General features: G+C 41.7%; 1 protein-coding gene across 1 annotated transcript in view; it reads left to right on the forward strand.

Moving 5' to 3' along the window:
- The window catches only part of LOC102529128 (contactin-associated protein-like 3), a 154,603-nt gene that overhangs the window by 83,245 nt on the left and 56,007 nt on the right, over window positions 1–15,351 (forward strand). Inside the window, exons 9-11 of the mRNA XM_072952685.1 lie at window positions 871–1,014; window positions 3,762–4,023; window positions 9,643–9,789. Of these exons, the coding sequence (XP_072808786.1) occupies window positions 871–1,014; window positions 3,762–4,023; window positions 9,643–9,789 (553 nt within the window). The remainder of the gene's footprint in view (window positions 1–870; window positions 1,015–3,761; window positions 4,024–9,642; window positions 9,790–15,351) is intronic.

Below are 15,351 nucleotides of genomic sequence, written 5' to 3' on the forward strand. Positions count from 1 at the left end.
ACATTCCAACCCGACTTTTCAAGTAACAAGGGAGTCAAATGCACACAGCTCAGAATACTGTTTCTTGGGATTTTTTTTTTAAAAAGCTTTTTTTTTCCATTTTATTTTATTTTGATTAATTAATTATTTTTTGAGGGGGTAATTATGTTTGTCTATTTTATTTCTCTGTTTATCTATTTTATTAGTTTTGGTGGAGGTACCAGGGATTGAACCCGGGACCTTGGGCATGCTAAGGCGTGCGCTCTACCACTGAGCTGTACCCTCCCCTCTCTTGGGATTTTTAAAGGCTTAATAATTTTTCGCAGCATGTTGACTATGTGTGTGTAACCGACACTGAAATGCAGCATTTGTTTGGCCAGTGCTGCTCAGCAGACCTGTCACAGCAAACCATTATTTCCACACTCATTTGGTGTGAGTGGTCCCAGCAGCAGAGACCAGCTGGAGAGCCTGGTCTTGAATAATGTGATCAGAGGGTTAATTATTCATTATAGCCTATCAGAGACATGAAAAAGACCAGGACCTGGCAGTCTGGGTTTTTAAATAGACTGTCACCAAGGTAGGCTACATTGTCCCCCAGATCAAGATCTACCATGGACAGAAAGATGCAGTTATTCCCCATCAACAAAAATGACAGAGCCCCGTGAGCAGCAAATTTGTGAAACAAGGTATTTAACCTGTTTAATCTAAATATAATAAACGAGGCATCGATAAATCTGCGTCTGAAACGTCACTTGAAATTAATGTGATAATGTCAAATAACGCCAGATAGACTGAAGACCATTATCATCACACCTGTTCATCATAACCGTTGAGGCAAATAATCAGAAGATCAGTAAACAATATTATTTATGTCATTTTTTTCTTTCTAAGATCAGCTTTGGAGGGACTCCTGGACGTGGAAAATCAGTGATGCTCCCGCATAAAAACTTTCATGGCTGCTTTGAAAATCTCTATTATAATGGAGTGGATATCATTGATTTGTCCAAGAAACACAACCCACAGATCCTCATCACGGTAAGAAGGTCTCTATGCAAATTCGAGAGAAAAAGGAGTTGCAATTTGTTTGATGGATTCGGTTTTAACTGAAGGCGGGGAAGGTGCAAATCAAATGTACAGTCATTCCTGGGTACCCTTCGGGGATTGGTTCCAGACCCTTCCTGGGATGTCGAAATTCAAGGATGCTCAAGTTCCTTGTATAAAATGGCACAATATTTGTGTAAAACTTAGACATACCCTCCCATATACTCTAAGTCATCTCTAGAGTACTTACAACGCCTAACACAATGTAACGGCTGTGTAAATAGTTGTACATACAGTGCACATGCTACGTGAATCGTTGTGAGTGCAGGGCAAATTCAAGCTTTGCTTTTTGGAACTTTCTGGAATTCTTTTGCCAGATATTTTCCTGGTTGGTTGCGTACGAGGGTGCCGAATTCGGGCATAGGGAGCACCTACTGTCATTTTTTAGTTCATGTTGGGTTTAATTTTTATATACGCGTGGGAACAGATGAACAATTTCACAAAGATGTTTAAAGGAGATCATAGAAAGGCTTTTTAAATGCGGTGTCTTTCTTTTTGATTAATTCCCTGCTCCTCCTTTCTCCTTACTCCCCACGTGGCTGTAGTCCCTCCATCGAGCCGGCATGTTACCCGCTGGCGTGTGCTCCCACGTTCAGTCCACGATCGTGGAATCCTCTCTGCCTGGCAGACTCATGCTCACACGTGTATCCATGACTCTATGTGCCTCCACGCTTGGCGGTGTTTACAAGAATGGGATTGTTTTAGAAGCTTTTCTCCATCGTGATTCTCTGACTCAGGAATACCTCATGGAAATTCTTTTTGGTTATCAGGAATAGTTCTGTGTTGAGGCGTCTACATCACTTTCCGTTATGAAAGTGTACCGCTATTATTTATCCAGTCATCTCCTACTTAAACTGTCTGCTTTATCTCTACTTCTTAATTATAAAAAGCAGACAGTTGCACTTGTGTTTTCAGATACTGGGAGCTTTGGTTTTGATGGGATGAAGTTCCAGAATGAAATTTCTTGGTTGAAAGTTCGATACAGTTTTAAACTTTCATAAATGTTGCTGGATTGCTTTCCAAAAAGCTCTAACAGGACCCTCTTCCACCAGCGATCTGTGTTAGAACCCTTCCATCGCATCTCAGCCAGCCACCCGTCTCGCCTCGCTTAGGCTCTTGCCAGCTCAGTGAACGTGAACTCATCTCTCATTGTTACTTCGTGTTTATGTGGCTCCTGATGAATTAAATCATCTTTTCACCTGTTTCTTGTCCATTTGGATTTGCTTTTCTGATCAATGTTTATTGTTATTCTTTCATCTATTTTTTTTAGCTTTTTGTCAGTGTATTAGAGTTTTATATTTGATAACCCTTTGTCATGCATGGTCCATGTATTTTTTCAGATTTATCAATTTTTATATTAAATATTAAATGGCGTGTTGAGTACGTACGTGTTTTTATTTGTCTCTGGTCAATACGTTTCTGTATATTTCTTTATAGCATTGGAATATCTCTAAAACCCTATAATCTATATATGGTCTCATGGGTTTTCTTGTAAGAAAAATTTATTTTAATTTTTTAAAAAATTAAGTCTCTGATTTCTGAAGTTTGTTCTTTATGTGATTTACGATAAGGGTTAATTTTCATATTCTGCCTCATGGCTGTCCATTTGTTCCTACGCTCTTTAGTAACTAACCCAACTTTAATCCCACGTGGTTGAATCATTGCTTTCATTATGTACTAACTTTACGTCTAAACGTAGATCTTTTTGTGGGTTCACTGTTCTGTTCTGTCGATGCATCTGTTTCTATACGAGCAGCACACTGTCCTGATTACAATGACTTTATAGTATGCTTTGCTCTCTGGTAACTTCAGTTCCATCTCACTTTTTCTCTGCGTAATCTATTTTGGGGAGGAAGGGCAAGGTTTGAGCATGTATGCTTCCATCTAAAATTTATGAAGATTTTTCAGTCCCAGGGAAAGTTCTTGTAGAGAGCTGAATTATAATCCCGTTAAGTCCTTCCCCTTCAAACACTGTGACTAAAAATCACTTTTCTTGGTGCAGTGAAGAGGTCCTAGGGATCAAAAATGTCTTTAAAAACAGAGTTATAGAAAAATAAAAACAGCCTGCTAGGCAGGTCAGACCTGAGGCTGGGTGACCGCCCGGGGTGACTGCGCTTTGTGAGAACTTCGGAGAGGAGGCCAGCCTGCCTATGTCAGGACTAGCTTGGCCGCACCCTTTTCTTCAGACCTGCAGAAGCACATCTCCCACCTACAGTAAGACGCGTCCGTGGTCTGAGTGACACGCTTAAATCACATTTACACGACCAAGGCGAGTCCAGGAATGTTCTAGGGGTTGGTGATCCTTGGTGGTGCCGGCCTTTACGTGGGAGAAAACCACCTAACACCTCAAGGGGGAAAACCGCCTCTTCCTGTGGTACCCTGCCCCCAGCACAAGGCGGGGGAAGACTTGGCTCGAGATTCCTTTGCAAATGCTGAGAGATGGAGAAGATGGGCAATGCTAACGGGCTCAGATACAGGTCTGCCCAGCTGAAGGTGCTTTCCTTTGAGGGACCTATAAGGTAATCTGGATTTAAGTTCAATGGGGAAGCCTTATTTCTGAAGTCCTATTTTGCTGAGCTATTTCATCGATAAGAGATCCTGTAAGTCTCGGAAAATCTGTGGTCAGTGGATGGAAGCGTCCCTCCTGCGCCTTCCTGAAGCCTCTTTCCCTGTGTCCACAGGGAAATGTGTCCTTCTCCTGCTCACACCCTCAGACCGTCCCTGTGACTTTTCTGAGCTCCAGGAGTTACTTGGCTCTGCCAGGCATCTCCGGAGAGGACCGCGTGTCCGTCATCTTCCAATTTCGAACGTGGAACAGAGCAGGACTCCTGCTGAGCAGCCATTTTCAGCACCGGTCGGGAGCTCTCATCCTGGTCCTCAGTGATGGAAGACTCAAGCTGAGCCTCTCCCAGCCTGGACATCCAGTGAGGGACGTCACAGCAGGTAATAAACATCCTCCCTGCGATGACGCGTAGACGTCTGCCATGACTGTACCTCCTTCCATGTAAACCTAAGACTGGTATCTCTAAGGTGGAGAATGACGGAATCAGTAAATTAGTCATAATCCCAGTCTCGTAGGGAAGTACATTCTTTTTTTTTTTTTTATGGTCTTCCTTTTTTTTAAATTTTATTTTTTATTGAAGTGTGGTTGGTTTCCAATGTACATTTCAGGTGTGTTACAGCAAAGCATTTCAGATACACATGCATATACGTGTGTGTGTCTTTTTGGATTCTTTTCCATTGTAGCTTATTACGAGATACTGAATACAGTTCCCTGTGCTGTACAGTAAGACCTTATTGTTTATGTGCTTTATATACAGTGGTGTGTATCTGTTAATCCCAAACTCCCAGTGTGTCCCTGCCCCTCTCTCCCCTTTGGTAACCATTGTTTGTTTTTTATACCCATCAGCTTAGACTCTTTTTTCCTTCAAAATAGATAACTCCAGGATGTCGATATGTTAGTCAGTGTGGCAGAAGTTTACCCACATCGAAACATAAGTATCAGACAGTTTAGAAATAACCTCTTCTTTTATAAGTGTATGGTTGGTAAGTAGCAGTAAACTTGAAATGCCGGAAGACATGGGCCTAACCTAAGGGGTCCTGAGAAAATAGATTTCTTTTACTTGTCTTTTTAACCTGTATACACATTGATTTTCAAAATAGTTGAAGTTATTCTTCCCTTTTCTGTCAGAGCCGCTGCTTCCTTTGGGGATGACCTGTTTTCTGAGATGGCTTCTTTTCTCTGGGTGAATGTGCTGTGGGAGTTTTCTAAGAAAAACCCGTGTATTTCTAGATTCATTTCCAGAGTCACGTTAATTTTGAACTTTGGGGGACTGCGTTGCCTTTGAAGCTGATAAAAATTTAAACCTCAGCAGACCTGTGGCCTGTCGTTCCTCATGGGATGTCATTCCTGAAATGTTGAACGTGGAAAGTGTATCTTGCCTGACCTGTGCTTATCAGTTTTGGACTTAAAAAGCTGGGAATGAAAACCAGATTTTCCTTTCCTTTTATAAATCAAAAAACATGACTGCCAGCATGCAAATGAACTGAGTTGGAAAGGTTCACTCAGACTCAGTAAATTGCCTAAATCTTGGTTTGTGTTGATTTATAATTTACGTGTAATTTGAACTAAAAAAATCTTTTTTTACTGTTGTTTCGCATGGGTACACACTGCCCTTCCTCCCAACACACACATACGTAGTTATTGAACTTCTGGTAAGCTGGCACTGAAACATTACATACATATTTTTGCACCAGTTTTTAAGATTTTACAGTATAATATGTTATTTTTCAGAAGCAAAGCAAAGGCCAGTTTCTCTTGATCAGCTGCTTGCTTTAGTAGCAGGTGAGGGAGAATCTTTTATGCATTTGACATAAATGAAAAATAAGACAGGCTGTACTTTTTTTTTTCCATTTTAAGTCTTTTATCAAGTACCCAACCGTGTACCAAATTGAAACTCAAACTTTGTTACACGGCATTGGAAAGACATCATTTGGCCTATTTCCAGGTTTTAGATAATTGTTCCTAATTGTTATCACAGTGTATTTCTGAAGAGAATGAGAAATGTACCCAAAGTGTATAATCTAGTGTATGTGCGCTCACGGGGCTGGACCGAGGGAGGGGGTCATGGAAATTGAGGAGAAATGAGAGCAGGAGAGGAGGAGAGAGAAAATGAATGAAATGAGGGTCCTGTTCACCAGTGGAGCTCCCTTTATGTATGAGACACAGCTCCACCCTTTTCCAAACTGTCTCTACGGCCGTGGTCATTATTGTTTGTTGTTGAGATAAATTATTTGCCTCAAGCAGATGAGAGGGGTGCATGAGACGCCTCTCCTCCCATGAACACTTCCAGATCTGCCCCTGCTCCTCAAAGCAGCTCCTGTGTTTTCCCGAAGCTTCAGGGTCCACATCCTTAAAACGCCACTCGTGAGTTACGGCGAGAAGCCAGCGATATTAGTGCACACAAGCCCTGCTCATCAGTAATAACTTAATAACTTGCATTTAGGAATATTTCAAAACTAGTCCCACAGCCATGGCACCCCTCGACCCCCCAGACTGAAGCCTCTTGAGAAGCTGGAAGGGTGCGGTGTAATTAGCATCATCTTCAGAGTAGCGCAAATCCAAAATACAGACTCCGCTCTGGTCTCCCTCTGTCCTTTGGCAGGAGTGTTGCCTGGGACACAGGCTGTCCCTTCATCAGGAGTGGGACGAGTTGAAACCACATGAAGGAAAAACAAAGGGTGAGAATTATAATGGATGGACGTGGAAAATGAGTATAAATGCTCACATTTTATTTTTAAATTAGAATGACAGATTTTACTAAGAACAGTCTGGTATTATACAGCGAATGACATCTCTTACAGATTCAAGCGGAAGATTCTGGAGTACTTTCTGCAAGTTCTCCCATGGAATAAAATAACTCTATGCACTAGATATAGGCAGACAGGTTGCTAGGTAGATGGAGAGGGTGAGAAAGAGAGGAAACATTTCACAAAATTAAGCTAAATAATTGGGTTTTAAGTCAGATTGTAAGTGGATATGGTTAGCATACTGACAGATTAACTATGTAACCTTTAAGAGAAACACTGAATGATAAGACTGGAAGGAACATTTAGAGATTTTTTTTTTGTACACTAAGTGTCCATTGATAGATAATGGATAATGAAGGTATATACACAGACATACATATATGGAATATTACTCAGCTGTAAAAAATAATGGAATCTTTCCATTGGCGACCGTGGGGATAGATCTAGACGGTATTGCTAACTCTTAAGCTCCAGGATTACGAACTTCTTTCAAAACTCTATTTCAGGTTCAATTTCATAATATTTGTTTGAAGTGTCTAACCTAAATCCTCCGTCGTCTGCTTTTCAACATTCCACATTATCTTTCACAAACCAGTGCTGAGTCTTTGAAAATGTCTCTGGCTTCACAAAAGGAAAACAAAATACGGGAGTTGAGCCTTTTTCGTGTCTGCACACGTGCACGTGGCAAAGAGCTGTAGTAACTCAGTGACTTTACAACTATGCCTCCCGGAAAGTGAGCGTTGGGAAGTTTCACCACTAATATTTAAGAGTCTGAGGAGAAGTGAAGTTATAACTATTTTTTACAACAGGATCTTTGATCCTCTGGGTCCTGTTTGAAACATATTTCCTGCTCAGGTGGACCCGGAGCCCACATCAGAGTCATTCGTGAGAGAGAAAGAAGAAAGCATTTTCTACATCCATAATTCTCACCCCTTGTTTTTCTTTCGTGTGGTTTCAACCACTTCTGATGAAAGGTCATCCTGTTTCCCAGCAGAAGAAGCTGGATTGAAGAGCATTTGAGAGACATGGATTTGTGTATGTGGTCATCTGGGCAATAAATACTAAAATATAATGTTAAGTTGGCTATGACTGGTTAACTTTCTACCAGAAATATGACCATATTTGGGGTGGGGGCTAATATCCCCCCCAGGACTATAATGTAACTTCGACTTCCCATAGGTTGACTTCTAACCGTATAGAGCTGTAAACAGTCTGTACCTTTCTCATTTGTAAAATCTATTAGTTAAATGTATCAGGACATTCCGGAAGATAATGAGATTAAAATCACTAGCACGCTTGGGCGTGACTTCAATGAAAGATTCAGCAGTCATCTCACTTGTTTTCCAATGAGTGAAAGTATTTCTTTATGACCCCCTTCCCCGTTGCCCAAGACAGTTTATAAAGATTCCAGTTATTCCCTGGCCCACCCCTTAATTGAAACATGTATCTCAGGGGACTGTTGGAGTTGTGTGGCCTCTCCTGGAGGGGAAGAGTCCCTTGCTCTTGGCCAGATGACTTTGGCCAATGACTGGCTTTTGGCCGATGGAACATGGGCAGAGGGGGGCCTGCTCCACATCTGAGTAGAAGCTTCAGATGCCAAGGGCTGCTCTCTCTCAGCCGTGAGTCAGGCTCGGGGCCACGCATTAGCCTTGGCGCTGCGTGAATACCGCTTGGAACACGGAGAACGGGGACCCAGCTGGTCCAGGGCCAGAGCGAGAAGCAAAGGCTCCTTGTTGCTCATTGCAGCCTGGCAGTTGTTTGTGTCCACAAATAACCTAGTGGAAGCTAATAACACACATGGTCTGGATGAATGGCCTGGGACACCCACTGCTGGTTTATCTGCATGACACAGCGATGGGTTTTCACTCAACCTAAGACCTAGTAGGCAAGTTGGTAGGCGAAGCTGGAGCCGGGCGCAGCTGGGAGCTGGTCAGCAGCTCAACCAGTTGACCATCCTCAACTCTATCACTTGAAGAAAATGGGGGCTTCTCATCACATGGATTCAAAAGACAGTGGCTGCTTTTGAAGGAACCGATAATAGTTCTTAAAAATAATAATGTAACAATAGCTGGTATATACTGTATCAAATTTGGGGGAAAAAAACAGAGAAGGCTAAAATGACATACAATAAAAAACATAACTCCTTCATTTAAAAATTAAGGTTAATATTTAAGAATAGTTCCTGCCACTCTTTTGCATGTTTACACACATACACACACACTTTAATGTAATTTTTTTTTCCTTTAAATTGAAGTATAGTCAGTTACAAGGTGTCAATTTTTGGTGTACAGCAATTTACATTGCTTTTTTAACTATATTTTCTATGAACTTTCATGTTTTATTAATCCTTTAATTGTTACTTGTAAAAACCAACAATGTATTTTTTTCCTAATTTTTTATTTCCTATTTCTTTCTACCAAGATGATTGTTGATAAGAACAATACACAAAAGTAAGGGAAAGTTCTTATTTTAAATCACTTCCATTTTTGGAAAATACCTGTCCTTCCTAACCTCTCAAACTATTAATGAACCGGATGAGACTGAACAATGCTGATGCCATGTAATTGGAAATATTTTGTCATTTCATGGTTGTTCAGGGTCATTCGTGGACATTTAGGTCTATTAAGACCCCAGGACTGGAAGAAACCAATGCTGTACTTTCCAAGGCAGAGTGTTTGCGTGACCCACTCTTGTTTCCTCTTTACCCCTTTCATTCTGACTTCTCTCTTTGTTCTTCTTTTCTTTCTGTATTTTTCCGACTAAATCGAGTGATGAGAAAGTGAAATACAGCCCTGGCAGTGTGCAGATAGGCCATAATCCCGAGTGAATGTAATAGCTTTTGTTAGAACATAAACAAGGACCAGACAGACCAGTCCATGGCTGTGGTGGATCAGATGTAGGGACCCTCTGCAGCCATGCCGTTTACTCAGCAAGCCCCTCTTCCTCCTGACGTGGGCAGCACCTTCCTCTAGATAAACATGGCCAGCAAATCACATCACTTACTTGGCTGTTTAGAACCCCCCAGCCAAGCTCACGTCTCTCCCACACCTCTCTCTATCTCTCTGCCTCCTCTGTGGCGCATTACCCGTTGCCCAGCCGGCGAAATGACCCGGGTGGGCTTCAGGTAAGTTCTTGGTGGTCTGCGCCAGGGGGTCCCAGGTATGCATCATACTGTTCTCAGCTAGCTGCTCCGTTTGGAGGCATCTGCAGGGTTTGCAGGAATCCCTTTTAACCCATCTTGTTTACCTCCAGGTGCTGGCTTAAATGATGGGCAGTGGCATTCTGTGTCCTTATCTGCAAAAGGCACTCAGCTGAGTGTGACGGTGGACGGTGAGGCAGCCTCCGTGGCTCATGCCCTGCGGGGGCAGATTGACTCAGGCGACACCTATTACTTGGGGGGTAAGTGAAAGGAACTGGGCTGTACTGGCAATCCAGCCATCTTTGTCTTTCCGGCTCCTGCCTTCTATACCAAATTTTTAAATGAAAATCAATACTGAAGAATGATATTTCTCTTTCAGTTATAGTCATGAGGAATGCTGACTGGACAAATGACAAATCCTGGTCTAAAATGCACGTCTACGAGGTGGCCTTGTTTAAAAGGGCACGTGCTAAGATGGGTTTTAAATTCGACACTCGTTTTCAACTGTAGCTGTTCCTTGCAGTCACCTGGAAAGTTTCAAAACGCTGATGTCTGGCTGCATCCCCAGAAACCCTGATTTAATTGGTCCCCAGGCCTGGACAACAGGTTTCTTGAATGCTCTCTGGGTTTCCCTTTGTGCCAACAACTTTGGAGGTCGTTATTCTCTATTTCTTACCTTTAATACTTTGCTATAGAGAATTTTCCTAATTCCAAAAGACCCTTAGGACCTCTCCTTCAGATTTTACGTGCCAGGTTTTTTGCTGCATGGGGCTGTTCTTCCATTGTCTGTTGGTTCCTCTTTTGCTCGGAGCCTGGCCACTCACAATGCGGTCCATGAACCTGCAGCGTTAGCATCACCTGGAAGCCTCTTACAACTGCACACGCACCGTCCCTGACCTCCTGAGCCAGACTCTGCATTCCACCAAGACCTCCAGCGGGTCCACTGCACTTTAAAATTTAAGAAACATTCTATTCCCGCTGTGTGTACAGAAGAGCATCATTATGGACAACAGAGGCAGAGGTTAATTCAATGGCTATTAATATTTCACTCATTGCTTAGTGATGGATTTTACCGAGACAACCCCAAACCGTCTCCCCGGAACTGTAGTAAATGGGCATTTGCCGGCTTAGCAAACCTTTGACTGAGCCCATCCAGGATCCACCAGGAGCCAGGGGGAGCTTCTGAGGGTAATAAATCTCCATCCCTGGGGCACTCGAGTGAAAAATCCTGAGCCACTGGAAGCTTCGCGCTGTCAATAGTGAGACTTATTTCTAATCTTGGCTTGAAGCCATCTCTGCTTTTCTTGCTGCTTTGCATTTTATAGATGTTTCTTTCTAACATAAGTTCAAAATTGTGGTGGAGGTAGCTTCATAGCCCAACAAGAAAGTAGAAATTTTTTCCTGTAAGATCTGACACTAAGCACACAAACCGTGCATCGGGTTGTTCCATCTTTCAAGTCCCCTGAAGCAACCTCCACTGTGAAGGGTGGGAAAGCTCCAGCAGCTTTAAAAAGATCAGATTGCTTGCTTTCCTCGTTTGCTAAACGTGATGCATTTCTGACCCAGGCACTTTTTTTTTTTTAAACCTTTACACTTTCTAGCTCTGGAGAGGAACAAATTCCTCCAAAACCAAATAAAGAGTTTATCCAAGAGCTACAGCTGAAAGGAAGATGATTCTGAAGCATTAAAAGAGATAGAAAAAAACTTACAGAAAGAACTGTGCTCTATTGTTGAATGATACGAAATAAAATACATTTAAACTTTTGTGTTAAAAAGTAGAACGATACTTCGCAAATCACTGAAGCAGCTTTCCTATTTGAACGTTCTCCATGCTCAGAACGCGGAACGCACGGCTGCGTGAGAGCAGGTGCTCCCCAGAAGTATTTACATGCTAATGTGATGTGAATCAGTTGTTACTATGGAAATAGATCATATTCGTGCATTAAAGAGACAACCAGTGTTTCTTAAAGGCGCGTATGTGGGTACATCCCTCAGCTATGAAATTAAACACTATAATACGTTCGAAGCTTTCCTTCCTCCTCCAGACTCTCATTCCCCCAGTTAAGCATTACCCTGCTTTGTTTAAACTAATCATTGTATTGCTTTGCTGTATAATCTATCATCTCTGGAGGCATCTTTAAACAATAAACTGTGTTGTGTTGCTTGGCTTTTAACTTTATGAATAGGTTAATACTGCACGCGTTCTTCTGTGACTTGCTTTTTTATTTTATTTTATTTTATTTTATTTTATTTTATTTTATTTTATTTTTTTTGTTCTGCATTAGTTTTTGAGATCCAGCCATGTGGATGTGAACAGCTAAATTTAATTAATTTTCACAGCTGCATGGTTTTCGATGAGTATCATACCGTGTGTTACTCATCTGTTTCACCATCCCCTTTTATGTCGATAGACATTTTGATTGTGCCCATTTTTTGTTATTATAAAAATGCCATAAATATTCTTGTTCAGCTGCTAGGAATCCTCTAGCCAGAGATTTTCAAATTTTCCTTATGCGCAAACTGCCTGACTTTCCTAATAGGTAGTCAATTTAGTGGAATAACAGTCAGTACCGTGGTTTCAGTGGCATGCTCCGATGGTTAAGTTGAATGAATGTAAAGGACCCACGGTTGTCACATTGGTTGCACGTGTGGGACCCAGCTTTTGGCTCCACTCCTGTCTATGAAAGGATCCTAGAGATCTGGGGGCAATGCATTGAAAAAGATACAAGCCTTTCTTATCTCTTTTTATAAAATTGTGTTGATATGCAGCAGAACTGTCGTGTTAGTATCATTTCCAATAAGAAACAGTGTCCCTACGATTTGTGGAGTTACAGTTTCAGCCTCCCATGAGAGCCGATAATGACTTTTCTTCATCACGGCTTCCCTATTTCCCTCGTGTAATTGAATGTTGCCACTGAGTGACCAAAATAGAACTTGCAATCACAGCAGTTTATTCCCAACTAATGTATAAATTTAGAGTAACGTCTATATGGGAAGCTATAAATATCCAGTTGATTTACAGAACAGTTTCAGCGACTGATTCAAACTAATGTAGTCAACTGTACATCCTCCACCAACAGAACAGCATCAGCACCTCTTTTTTTTCCCTAGAGAAAGAATATATCCTATTTTAAAAACTCAAGTAATGACTTTGCCAGACTAAAGCAAACAAACAAAAAATGAAACACACTAATGCACTGATGTTAAATAAAAAGGTGGGTCCTATTTGTACCCAAAGAAAACCAGGAGAGGCAGATCTTGGACCAGTGGGCGTGGAGTCCTGGTTCTCAGTAGATTTCATATATTCACGAGTTTTATGTGCAGGAGACCCCCTTGATCAGGGCCCCGTCGTCTCCAGAGTCCATTGGACTTTCCAGCTCTGTTGTGGGTAGAGCAGGGCAAGGCAGCTACATCTTGAGTGGAAATTCTACCCTGAAAACTCCAATGTCTGGGTAATTATACACACACCCAAGAGTATCTTGTGTCAACCTCTTTGTTTGTTTAATTGTCTTCTTGATTCATGTCTATCAGTACCAGAATATGTATGATGTCAACATGGAAGCTGACTTCATCCAATCCATGCTCTGGAGCAATATTTGGACTAAATAAAGTAAGCATTCCTGGGTCATCCAGCTGAAAGCCAACGAATGATACGTGATTTTTCAAGGAAAACACGCTACCCCCATGTTCTGAGATGCTCCTTGACCAGTTTGCTTTCAAATGCCGTTTTTCCCTGGTGGACATTCCGCTGCATGTTCCCAGTCATCATTATACGGTCAAATTTTGCTGCAACGCTTCACCGTAAAAGCAGACCAGTACGATCTGCTGCTACAGTGAGGTTGACTGTGTAATTGATCGTCCAAAACAGAACACTTCAGCAAATAAAGGAGATGATCTCAGTGACCACTGCCGGACAGAAGGCATAAGCCAGGGCTCTGGCGGGCTCGGAGCACGGCTTTCTTACCTGTCAAACAGCAGCATTTCTTAAACATCTTATCAGAACTCTGCGATCTAGGTGTCCCCTTTTCCTCTCCTGCCTTTTCTTAGTCTGACCTTTTTTTTTGTAATTTGGTCTTCCAACAGCAGTTGCACTGGAGGGTGCTGTCCACAGTGCCTGCGATTAATGGTAGTGGACAGTTGAGCTCTTAGTAAACCCCCTTTTATGGAATTGGTACTATCCAATACCATACTTGTGCTGCAGAGTTGGGGACTATTAAATTCGGTTCAGAATCCCCTTGAATGAAATGTGAGGAGGCCAGGGAGCTCATGGTGAGTCTGTAATGAAGTTTCACCCGAGGACCGATTCCGATGCAGTGATGTAAGTGACAACTTATCTGTCCTCCTCAGAGGTACTTAAACTTCTGAGTCCCTCAGTCGTGATGGGTATCTTTCATTAATTTGGCAATACGTATCCACTGTCCACTTCACTCTCCATCCCGAATCAGGCCATTGTTGGATGGCCCTCTGCCACTTTTACCACCAAGGCTTTGGGGCAACCGTCTGCATGGACGATTGAGCGTCTCCAGCCCTGAGCTTGTCTTGGACTGTGGTTCCCTTGTGTCCTGACCTTCATGTCATAACTGGACAAGTGAACACTCAGTGCTTTGACCTTCTCGTCTTTAAACGTTCACTTTCATTTTCTCCACACCCTCTCCATCATTTACCATTTGTGGACTTTTTTCGTGGTGGCCTTTCAGACTGGTGTGAGGTGATACCTCGTTGTAGTTTTGATTTGTGTTTCTCTCATAATTAGCAATATTGAATATTTTTCATGTGCCCATTGGCCATCTGTATGTCTTCACTGGAGAATTGCTTGTTTAGCTCTTCTGCCCATTTTTGGACTGGGTTGCTTGTTCTTTTGTTATTAAGTTGTGTGAGCTGTTTATCTGTTCTGGAAATTAAGCCCTTGTCAGTTGCATCATTTGCAAATATTTTCTCCCAGTCTGTAGGTTGTCTTTTCGTTTTGCTTATGGTTTCCTTTGCTGTGCAAAAGCTTATATGGTTTAATTTTGTCCTAACAGACATAGTTGGACACTGCACTGTATATTTTGGATGAGTTTGTGGCTCGTGATCCGGAGAAAAGGAAGAAAACAGAAAAGAAACAGCAGCAATTCCACAAAACTACTTAGGGATTTAATGTTTCCTCTTGTTTATTCTAACGTTCTTAGTTACCAAGTACAGCAAGTGGAAGTCACCTGTAAGATAGAAAGATATGCCAGGTTTCCTCCAAATATATCCAACCTTTCAGAAATTCTCTTAAAATTAAAACGTGTGCATTTTCCCATCAGACAAGCTAATGATAAAGGAAAGCTGTAGGCTTAAACAGTTCTTTATGATACAACATTAAATTTGAAATGTCAGCGTCTCTCCGAGGTTAATTTGTGAGGTTTCAACCGGATGCGGGCCTTGGCTTGCTCTGAATTCTATTTGTCAGAAATACAAAGCATTTAAGTCTCAGCCACTGAAAGCAAAGTGAAGATAAACTCTGCGTAGTTCATGAAAATTCTTAGGTAGAAAGCTAGCATCCATTATGCAGGAACAGGAGGAGTCTCTGTATTCAGTTCTTGCTCTTTGAAAGTGCACCCACGATTTCAAGACCAAAGTACAAAGAGAGATGAATGAAAAACACCTTAAAGTCCAATGAGCAAAATCTTCGTCAAATTATTTATTCCATTTGATTTAAAAAGTAAGTCTTATAAAAGAACCTCAAAACCCCAGGCTGTAAATATTAACATAAAAATTCCTTAATATTTAAAACGCTGGAAAATACAGTGCAGAAAGATGAATAATTATGGCATTATATCTAAAAAGTTCAAAGAAAA

The sequence above is a fragment of the Vicugna pacos genome, chromosome 31, assembly GCF_048564905.1.
Source record: "Vicugna pacos chromosome 31, VicPac4, whole genome shotgun sequence".
In the NCBI taxonomy this organism is placed as follows: domain Eukaryota; kingdom Metazoa; phylum Chordata; class Mammalia; order Artiodactyla; family Camelidae; genus Vicugna; species Vicugna pacos.